At 43.1% G+C, this 11835-nt stretch overlaps 1 protein-coding gene across 1 annotated transcript; it reads right to left on the minus strand.

The window, feature by feature from the left end:
* Positions 1-2440: 2440 nt before the first annotated feature.
* Positions 2441-4219, minus strand: LOC134467457 (uncharacterized). Its single transcript, XM_063221332.1, has 2 exons — positions 2744-4219; positions 2441-2618 (listed from the first exon to the last, which is right to left on the minus strand). Exon 1 carries the CDS (start codon positions 4200-4202, stop codon positions 2745-2747), a length of 1458 nt encoding a protein of 485 aa, XP_063077402.1. The 5' UTR covers positions 4203-4219; the 3' UTR covers positions 2441-2618; position 2744.
* Between the last annotated feature and the right edge of the window lie 7616 nt (positions 4220-11835).

Below are 11835 nucleotides of genomic sequence, written 5' to 3' on the forward strand. Positions count from 1 at the left end.
TGCCGCCCAGCGCATTGCAGCAGGGTCACAGATGCGTTGGAAGGACGTCACCACCGATGAACTGCAGCACTGGATGGCCATGCTGCTATACCTGGGCTTGGTGAAGGTGTCAGCCATCAGAGATCCTGTCTTCTCATTCCCCTTCCCCTCCTCAGTGATGGCAGGCTACCGTTTTGAAATGATCAGTGCCATCCTCCATATGAGTGACCCCACTGCCACTGCCCAGAGTCCGTGGGCTGAGAGGGTACGACCGTCTCTTCAGGGCCAGGCCACTGATGGACGAGATCATTGCAGCATGCCGCGCCTACTACCACCCATACCAGCGGTTGGCAGTGGACGAGAGAATGGTTAAAACCAAGGCGCGCATTGGGATGAAACAGTACAATGCCAACAAGCCCATGAAATGGGGGTACAAATTGTTTGTACTCGCCGACAGCCACAATGGTTACACCTGCGACTTTAACATATACGAAGGAAAGGCTCAGTCCCCCAGTGGCTGAGTTATGACTCCGTCGTGTCCCTGATAAATCCTGCAATCCTCGGCACCGGCTACCACGTGTACGTTGTGTTGAATTTGAGTGGTATATCCTGCTGCATTTTGCAGCTGACCAACAACTGATTGACCATACTGTTTATAACTTTTGCCTATTCCTGTGTTCCAATCAATTGGGCCCTGGAATGTGGTATGTTTACGGTTACTTTGCTGATATCTGGAGAGCTCAGAGCGAGAGCCTCTGCTGTTGAAGGCCATTGTGCCAGGGCACAGTGTGCTCGCGCCTAACTTTCCAGATAGCAGACACATCTAGGCTGTGTGTTATCCTTAGCGATAGGTGTTTTATGCTTCGTCACTACTGGAGACATGGAGACGACATCTTCCTTAACTAAGATCATACTTGCATACGTGTAACCTGCTGACATGAGGAAGACGGTATAAAAACCGTTGCCACCATTTTGTCAGTTGTCGATCGATTTGCCTGTCATTCGCCAGAGATAGGATGCTGCCTAGATAGTGAGACGCTGTGAGACTTTGTCTCATTTTTATTTCTTTTTAACCTTTTTATTCTTCTTTTATTTTTACTTCTTTTATTTTCTTCTTATTCTTTTTGTAATCTCATTTTTTCTATAATAAATTGTATCCTGATCGATCCTTTTAACTACGAAGTGAGTCAGCTAAAACACAACGCAGAGCATTCAGCCTTCAATTTTTGTTGGAGAAGAGAATTTTGGAACACCTCCAAAATCTAACAGTTGACAATTTTTACACCAGTTCTTTGCTGTTCCGCCACCTGAGCAGCATGAACTTTGCCGCTTGCGGCACGGTCCGGCAGAACAGAAAGGGTTTCCCCAAGACGCAGGGAGGCAAAACGTGTTTCACGTGACTTGGGAGTTTGTTTATTAAACGTGAGGTGTCCCCATGCAGCCGGGCAGGCTAGCTGTCCCTAATCCAAATGTAGGCCTATTAGTGGACAGCGGTCAACATGAGTGATCATGCCGCATTTTTCTTTTTAACTTCAACTTGGAGATGCAATAGGGTTGTACTGTTTTGGTTGTGCCTTTTGCACACGTGACATTATTTTCGGTTGCTGTATTGGCACACTTAGGCTAGAATCTACTCCCCCAAACCAACAAATCAGGGGCGGAGTGGGAAGAATTTCTTCACCGGGAGAATTTTGCCCAAGCCGGCCCCATACAATAAAAAAAAAAGACATAAATATATAGCTAAATATATATACACTGTATATTGTCACATTTTTGTAAAGTTCCAAATATTGTGCGTTCTTTTTTTCCAATCACTTTCAGTACAAATGCATAAATGCAAATACAATTTCATTACAATATCATGTTCTATTTTTGTTTAAATTACTTTCATTTGAGTTATCAACTTTTCACACTATTTAGAATATAATAATTTTTATGGTGACTTCACATTTGCATCAGTATTGTTTGTCAAGTTAATGACCATCACTTTGCAGAAAGAACAAACTTCAGGTGTGCACGACAATACTTTGTTGAATTTTTTGTCCAACCAATTCAGGTGACTGTAAACACCAGTGGGTAAGCAATCATTTTTGACCAGTATTCTAGTTCTTACTCCCATTCAGAGCTTAATCTTAGTTATTTTACAGTTATGAAATCTGACCACTAGATGGCAGTAAACACTAGGGAAATACTGCAGGGAAGTCTTGACACCCAAGAGCAGGAATGTTTGCATTATATTATATTATATACCCTGCTGTATTATATTACATTATATTATATTATATTACATTACATTATATTATATTGTATTATTTTGTATTATATTATGTTATATTATAAGTACTGCTATATGGCACATTTTACTGTGCAGGTGCAGTTTGCTTAATCTAAAGTTTTAAATGACTGACGAGGAAATCTTATAGATAGATAGAATAGATTTTACTAGAGCATTATCAAACGTACAGAGATAAATATTTACATATATACAGATAAATAAAATATATACAGATATGGAATAAGTGTCCTCCTGCCTGGGCCACAGAAGAGGTGTCCTGTCGTCTCTGGGGCAGAAAGTAGGGTCCTGCCTGGGCCACAGAAGAGGTGTCCTGTCGTCTCTGGGGCAGAAAGTAGGGTCATTCCTGGTGGGAAGCAGATGTTTTGTATGGAAAACAAACAGGGAAGGGTTAAGTCATTAACATTCCAACCAATTGATAAAGTTTGGTCATGTGAATTGTGATGAAAACAATCTTAACAAATGGCCTACCTTAAAACATGAGCTGTCGTCTTAAAAGGTCACTCTTCTCTGCAACCTTGTCTATGACCTTTTCGTTGTCCAAGGTCATGAGGATGCCCTTCTCTGTGGCCATGAGCATGAATGCTTCCAAGTGCTCTTGGGCAGTGGTGCTTCTTAGTCTGTTCTTTACAAACTTGAGAGTGGAAAAACATCTCTCGCATGCCACTTGAGTAGTGGACAGAGTTAAAAGAAATTTGTAGGCCAGACAAAGTGTGTGGTAGGCATCTGTCAGTAAATTGTATTGTCCCAAGATGATGTAAACACAGAGGGCACAATTCTTGCACATTCTGCACTTCACATTCCTCAATTCTGGGACTTCCACACCGTCTCGCTCGTTCCCTTCACCTTCCTCTGTGCCTCCTGGTGATTCTTCTTCTTCCTCTGAGCTTCGTACCTTGTACTCTTCAAGGGCAGACAGCTTTAATCTTTCCCAGTGGGTGGCTAAACTTTCCAGTTGTGTTTTTAATGCACCAGTGGTGGCCTGGTCATCAAATGCCATCAAATAGCTGCTAAGATGGTGCATTGCAGATGGCGGAAGTCCCTTATCCCTTACTTCAGGGAAGTTTTTAGGATCGAGACAGGCAAAATCTAAGCAAAGCTTTCCACTCTCTGCAAAGCGCTCATGGATACTTTGGGTGACTGTGTCCATGATGACATTGTGCACATGCACCTCAAAGTCCCTCTCAGCCGCTTTTAAGGGCTCATCTTCTGCCAGCTCTCCTGGCATGCTTTCCTTTTTCTTCTGTCTTTTCTCAGGAAGGGCAACCTCCACCTCAATTTCTTCTTTGTCCAGCAGCTCACCATTGGCCCATTCCACAAACCGGTCTGCAGCTTCCTTGACACCACTGAAGTCCCGCACACACTTCTTAAGCCCATCCTCTGTTCCCACCACCAGGCGGTGCGCAGTCAGGAGGTCCATCCCACTGGTCTGCAGATATTTTGAGAGTGGTGAGGTTTGTTCAAAAATCCGCAGAAAAATCTGGGCTGTCAGCACTGTCTCATATTTGAGAAGACACTCAATGTAGCCTTTCACTTTGGCTCTAGCAGTTGGCTTCATGGTCTGGTCTTGTTGCACAGCCAGTAGTGTCAAGACCACGTCCGCATACAGGGCCCTGTCAGGATTCCCAAAACACCCAAACACCTTTGTGAGAGCAGCATCCTTTGCCCACCACCGTGTCTGGCCTATGGGAGACAGTCTCCTGTGACGCCTGTCCGTGCTGGTTTCCTCCCAGTGTCTCATCAGCTTGTAGGATTCCCTGATGAAAACAGCAATGTCATTAAGGAGGTTAAAAAGTGTGGCGCTCTGAATGACACTGCCTGTCGTGTCTGCTAAAACCAGATTTAGCACATGTGCATAGCACCACACATGTATCTGGTTGGGGGCTTCTTCTGACAGCAAGGCAGAGAACCCTTTGTAGGTGCCCTGCATGTTGGCCGCTCCGTCTGTGGCACATCCTACACAGGAAGACAGGTTGAGGGCTGCAAGTGAGTCTTTAAGAAGACTGACAAAATACTGCCCTCACAGTCAACCAGGGCGACCAATCTCTCGTGAACCATATCTGTGACGTAGCGAATTATGACAGAGCACTGGTCCTTTGCTGTGATGTCTTGGGTGGTGTCGATTTGAACAGAGTACATCTTGGCTTCCCTGACTTCCTTCGCAATGTACTCCTTAATGAGTTGGCCAATGACTCGGATTATCTTGGTGACTGTATCTTTTGAAAGCAAAGTGACCAGAGAACCTCTGCCTCGGGAACCAGCTTCATGCTGTGCTCTGCTTTTCTCGATGCATTCTGTTAGATGCTGTTGTATGCAGGTGTCATACAGGCCCAGCAGCAGGATCATTTCTAGGAAGTTGCCATGGTTCAGAGTTTGGTCTTCCAAAGTGTAGGCAGCTTCAAACTCTGAACCACGGTAGCTCAGACCTTGCTTTCCTATCACTTTGATTACACTGATGACACGATCCATCACTTGACGTTTCTTCCGGACTTGTTCCTGTCGCTGGGAGAGCTGGTTTCCCGCTAGCAGACTTGCAATGTCACCTTTGTGTGTTCTTAGAAAGAAAGTATCTGCAGCATCCTGATGGAGGTGACTTTTTTCGTGCTCCTCAATTCGTTGGTGTACATGCTTCCAATCTTGCATGCCTTCTTTTCTCACAAATGAACTGTCAAAGGCAGATGACTTTGAAAAAGCTAGGCACACTGTGCAAAACAGAGCATGGGTTTCTTCACAATAGGTTAACCACTTGCGGTTGATGCCATTCCTGGTGTAGAAAATATTTGGCAATTTTCTTTTTGGGGTTTGTTGAGGATGGTATTGGACAAATGAATTCAAAAACACAGACTTTGGCGGGCAAAGTAATTAAAAGTCTCCTCATCTGGTTCAGACCCTCTTGCTTGTGCCTCCTCCTCAGCTGGTTCAGACCCTCTTGCTTCCACCTCCTCCTCATCTGGTTCAGGCCCTCTGGTTTCCACCTCCTCCTCATCTGGTTCAGACTCTCTACTCTCCATTTCCTCCTCAGCAGGTTGCCCACTTTCTGTCTCCTTCCCAGATGCTCCAGCTTCCATACTTTCCATATCGGTCCTTGACCCAGATCCACCCTCACCCTCCACTGAACTGCCTGATGGGTCATCTGTTAAAGATAAATGATAAATGTTACCACCACACACAGTAACAGACAAGAAAAATGCATAAATGCACCACCACACAGTAACAGACAAAAAAATGTATAAATTATGTAATATACAATCAATCACTAATGGAAAATTGACAGTCCTTATGTATGTTGCACACAATCAGCACATAAACATTTTGTACAAGCAAACATATTATTATATCATTATAATTATTATTTTTATATATATATATATATATATATATATATATATAAAAAATGTATGATTTATTATGTAATAGCAACAGTTTGCTTGTGCAAAACAATGTGACAATATGGTTTTATGTGATGTGTGTTTGTGTAGTAATATAATAACACAACTTTGTTTTAAAACACCTGCAACACCACAAACATAATGCCCTGATTAGAAAAACAAATAAACCAGAATAGGTCTACATTTTGGAACAAAGAACACGACTGTATAATAAACCAATCCCGTGTACATGAATCTTACTATTGAGGGCTTTAAACGCTATTTCCAGCAACTGTGCTCATGCTTACATAACTTCATTATAACGAAAAACATGTGCGTGATGAGAAAAGACGCACACGTAGCGGCAGCTACAGCATGATGACTGCTGAACATGTCTCCCATGGAGAATTGGACAGCCGACTGAGTTGCAAAATACATTTATTTCCCTTCCATACTGTAGCCCATTTGATCAAGTGACTTAGACAAAAATTCTTCAAGCAGCTAAATTTGGATGTAATGAACATGCATTTTTGAAAACAATTATTTTAAACCATTGCGGTAGCAGCCTGCATGTCATGAACCAATTGCTTGCTTGCCCTGCCGTCATCTGCAGCTAGCCAATGTCCGCCCTCCCTCTGTTGCTAGCTAACTTTCATCCTCTTATATTATTAACACGCAGTTTTCACAACTTTGCTTATTTGACTCTGGCAGTAGTGACAATGCTGACATTATAGAGCAAACTGAACGTTGTTAATTCATTTCAACAAACAAATGCGCAAAACCAAGTGTCATTAAGTATTTAGGTCCTAACATCGCGTTAGATATACACACACAATTGAACTAGCTTGTTTGCTAGTAGCCCGACTAGCACACGCCAATGTCAATGTAGCAATGACATTTACCTGCACTTTGCCGTTGTGGATTTTGGAATAAATCCGTAATTTTGGAAAATTTTGATGCTTCCTCCTTCAACTTTCTCTTCTTTTTCATCCTGGCTTTTTCAGCACCTCCTTTTTCTTTTCTTCTGCTTTCCGTTTTTGGAACAAACAATTTCCCTGCTTGCACTTGACAACAGTATTCACCATCACTTGAGTAGATAATCCAGGTACACAGACTGGTGCGCTGGTGGTAGCGGTCAACCGGAAAGCAATCCAAGAAAGCCCCGGAATTAGAAATAATTTAATTATATAATTTATATTATTCACCACGAATATGAACCACCGGGCAGGCAATATGTGTGTCTGTCGGTGTGTGTGTGTTTCTGTATTTTGGGGTGTCCGACTGTTAATTCATTTAAAACTTCTCTTTATTAATATAGGTCTATTAAATAGATGCAAGACGACCATTTGAGTCCACATCTCAATCTCGACAGCGATGGTCAGTCACAATCGTGCATTTCACTTGTTTGTGCACTTTAGTAGTGTTCTTGTTGTTCATGTTTTAGCCAACTGGTAGTTTTTACGCACTGAAACATAATGCCCGAAACGAAAGTGCACTAGAAGTGCATCATTCTGAAGTAACCTTTCCATTTCCCAGCAGGCTTTGCTGCATCAAATTGAGCGGTTTTCAGAGCAAACAAACAAAAGTTTTCTTCATTTGTGACCACAGGTTTTCAATAGCGCTTGAATATCCAAAATTGGTAATAATTTTGAAAGGCCACATAATAATAATCATTAGAGGGAGGGGCAAGACTATTTTACTTCAGCCCACCGTCACTGAGGTATTTGCACCATGTAGATGGTATATAAGTTGGTTGGTTCCTTAAGATTGTCAGTGAATTGAGGAAGTTAGTTAATATAATGGTTCTGCCTCTAAATAACTGATCGGGCCGCTGTAACAAGGTAAACGGCCGCTATCATGATGTTTGCGGCTGGCCGGCCCACCGGGACATGTCCCCGATGTCCCGACGGCCACTCCGCGCCTGCAACAAATCCATTTTTTTGAAAGCCTAGTATTCGGATTATTGTTTGTCTTATTGCATGCGATGTCAATTGTTTTTGTTACATTACCCCCTGACTCCGGTTGCCTGCCTCTTTTCCTATGCAAGACGGTTTCAGAATCCGAGTATCCACTCACATCATGTGAGTCACATGAGAATCCACTGTCATTGCCATCGCTAAAATGCATCCATTTAGGATATTAACAGCATTGAGTAGCTCTTTCAATATTTGCCACCACCATATTTAATCAATACTCAAACAAAAACCAGTCACTTATTGTACAAACAATGGGTGTGGGAGTGACCCAGGGCGCTTTGTCGTTGATGATCGGCCTAAATTCACATTAAAAAAAATAAAATAAATAAACGATTTCCATCTGCCATGCCTGACAGACAGCGTGTAGTGTATTATTTATCCCCAGAAAAGTTAACTTGACTACAAACAAAAAATTTCCTATCTACGGCGACAATTTACTGGAGCTGTGGATGTAGTTGACTTTAGCAGCTAACGTGACCTCGTGATAACCTTGAGGCTCGTGAACCTGGCTCCAACATGCTTCTAGCTAGCCTAGAACTAATTCTAGCTCATTTTCCGTTGTCCTGGCTGCTTGCTGCTGCTCCTGTGACCTTAAACAATGTAAAATTAGTAGGTCTATTACGACTGCTAATACTATTAGCTTTGAGGCTGACTGCCTCACATTGGCCCGACTCTACAAAATGTTAATTATTTAACAGTTACCACAGTAACGACAACCTAACTGATCACAGATTCGGTTACAGCATCGAGTCAGGACTAATCAGAAATTAGCACAACAGGGTACAGTTAAATGAATAACGGACGTGATTTGAAATCAAGCAAAGAGTTGGGATCTGTCCGATGCAAGCAGATATATTAGATAAATTAACTGCGAATCTGAATGCCACGAACAAGAATACGAATAGTTGGTTAAAATAATCCAAAATGGCAGTCGAGCTAGTTGGCCCTGAGCAGGTTGATGTGCTGAAACTAGGAAACAACTAGTAATAACTGTATAATAACTTAGGATATTGAACATTTTCAACCTACCTCGACATCATTGACGGCTGTCCAAAAAGATGGCGGATCAGTGCGTCTTGAAATTTAAATCAGAGTTTGTGCTTCGTCACCAACCCAACAAAAATGGGTTGGCATTTTACCCAATTGCAACCCATTTATGGGTCATATACAAAATGATGCAATTAACCCAGCATGTGTGGTTATTACAAATACCCAAAAATAACCCCGCAGTTTTAAGAGTGTAGGCTCGCTGGAGCAAGCTACTTCAGTGTAATGGACGCTAAGTCAGGCTACTGGGCTATCAAGCTCACAGAGGAGTCTTCCATGTTAACAACATTCAACACAGTGTTTGGGCGCTATAGGTTCCTGCGTCTTCCCTTTGGCCTGAAATCAGCTCAGGATGAGTTTCAGAGGAAGGTGAACGAGACCTACGAGGACCTACAGGGCGTCATGGCGATAGTGGACGACATCCTCATCTACGGAAGAACCAAACAGGAACACGACGACAACCTGCGTGCAATGCTGCAACGTTCCAGAGAACGCGGAGTGAAGCTGAACCCAGAGAAGAGCATCGTCTGCGCTACAGAAGTCAGCTACTTTGGTCACCTCATCACCAAAGATGGAGTCAAGCCAGACCCTGCCAAGATCACCGCAGTGAGAGAGATGAAGCCGCCAAAAGACAAAGGTGAGCTCGAAACCATCCTTCGCATGATCAACTATCTGGCCAAGTTTGCTCCAGGACTTGCAAGCATCAACGCACCATCATAGGCGTCATAGGCAGATAACGGCCAAAAACAATACAAAATGGGAGAGAGAGAGATAGAGAGAGAGAAAAAGAGAGAGAGAAAAAGAGAGAGAGAGACAGTGTCACAAAAAATACAACAGGGAAAAAAAAAAAAAACCCTGGACCTCACAGGCCCAGATACAGTGCACAGTACACCCCTGTTAAATTGACGAAATCCAGCTTCCTATTGTTGATGGCATCCACACAGCCCTAAGCTATGTCACTCCCACTACCATGCTTGACTTAAAGCATGGGTCACCGTTCTTTGTACAAATCGCTTTTTACCACCACACATGCTTGACACTATCTAATGCAAATTTGTTTATCATGGTCTCATCAGATTCAAACAAACTAAAGCCGGGCATACACTGTGCGATATTTTCACTCGTATGTCTTAAGCTTCTGCTCACACTGCACGATGGAATTTCACTGTTTAAAAGTTCACAGCTCACGACTCACGTCCTCACACTACACGAGCCGACAGTCGGATGCGAGCAAAATGCTTCCATTGTATGACGCCACAGGCATGTTTCCCCGATCTGCAGGGGAGGGAACATGCGCACCTGAGGTGGAGATGAGGTCGCGCTCAACACCGAATTGCGCGGCCCTATTAATTTGTGCATGTGAAGTGTCAAATCGGGACGTAGCGCTGCTTTAACTGTGCGATTTACGCACGAGCCACGACCAGAATTTCAAACCGTTTTGATTTTCTTGCGACCCTGCGATTGCACGATCGTGAGGCAAAATTGCTTGTCGTTACCCCATGTACACTGCACGATGCGAGACTCACGATTGACCTGCGATTGAGCAAGAAATCGGCCCGACTCTCAAAAAGTCGTGTGAGTGCCAAATCGGGGCAAAAGTCGCACGGTGTAAGCCTAGCTTTAGGATATGGGTTACTGGAACCAAGTCCTGTTATCCAATGACACCAAGATAAAGAAATTTGCTTTAGATGGTCTCAAGCATGTGTGGTGGTAAAACGTGATTTGTACAAAGGACGGTGTGTGGATGCCATCAACAATAGGAAACTGAATCTCAGAATCTCATCTCTCTAAAAAGAAACATGCTTGTCAACATGTACTGTGACTACTGAAGCAGGTCATGATACTCCCTATAGGACTTAATTCAAATCTCACACACACCAATTTTAGCCAGGTGCAGACCCAAAATGTAAAAGTTCAATGTAATGCAAGGATGAAACGCACATCGATGACCTCCCTTTTAATCCCTTTGAATTTCGAGTCGTTTCGAGTGGTGTACACACCGATGACCTCCTTTTTAAGCACTTTCAGTTTCAAAACATACTGAACATGGAACATTGAACGGAACATGAACAAACATGAAAAACATTAACGGCATAATTCATTTCATAACACAATTAATGGTATGGCAGTTGGGTATTTATTCAGTGGCCGGGACCTGGCACACCTGTGCCCGCAACTGCGCCCGCATGGTCTGTACTGAGGACCTCACAGGCCCGGGAATCTCGTATATGCATGACTGAAGGAATTCCCAAACCTGGGCACAGACCTTAGGATACATAACATCAAATACATAGAATGACTTAAAACAGACATCAACGGCCTCGGGTAGACTTTTGGTTTCAACTGCCATGGCATTAATTACAACATACGCTTGGCAGCACTCATGCTCAAGGTTGCTTAGCATCAGGACACAGGGTACTTCAGAAGTTCTTTTTGCAAGGTACTCTGGAATGTTGGTGCCAACCTGTACAGAGACAGAGAGAACGAGAAAATATTAATGCAAGTGTGAATGTAGTTTTGCTTAAAACTTAAAAATTCCATGATATTCCAGAAGTTCCATGACCCGTGGGAACCCTGCTATTATAATTGTCTTATATTGTAATGACTCACATTCTTTTTTCTTTTTTTTTATCTCACAGCACGAAAAGGGGGATTTGTGACAATGAAATCGTCCCTAATCGTCCACGGAATTGCCCAACTTTCGTCTGATTTTGAGCGCTTGAGAGAATGCCAAACTAATGGTTTTGATGACACTTAAATCGCCCGGAAGCAAATCAGAGCCGCGGAGAGGTCTCACAGCAGGGTGCTATTGGCCCAGCAATTATCATATGAAAGGCAGCGAGAGCCTGCCACGGACCCTGGCTGCCCGCTCACTGCCTCGCTGGCATTGGAAGACAAAGGCACGTGATTACACGTGAAAGCTCCTGTACTGTCGTTATGGCTGACCACCTATTGGCCATTAGATTAGCATACTTTATATGGCCATATCATAGCGATTTTTATTGATGATTATGATTATGGTAACTCATATTTCTAGGTTATTCATTTAGCCTACTTTCTATATTCACGTCATTCTTATATGAGGCTGCGCCACGAATGACGTGAATTTATTGTGGGGAAAAAAAAAAAAAGAAACTTTCTACTTTTCTTTTCAAGCGCTTTTAATGCCACA

This window comes from Engraulis encrasicolus, chromosome 17 (genome assembly GCF_034702125.1).
Source record: "Engraulis encrasicolus isolate BLACKSEA-1 chromosome 17, IST_EnEncr_1.0, whole genome shotgun sequence".
Classification (NCBI taxonomy): domain Eukaryota; kingdom Metazoa; phylum Chordata; class Actinopteri; order Clupeiformes; family Engraulidae; genus Engraulis; species Engraulis encrasicolus.

What these genes read in the sequence shown, in the direction of transcription:
- LOC134467457 (XM_063221332.1), bottom strand. Translation starts at nt 4,202, where the DNA reads ATGCAGGGCACCTACAAAGGGTTCTCTGCCTTGCTGTCAGAAGAAGCC.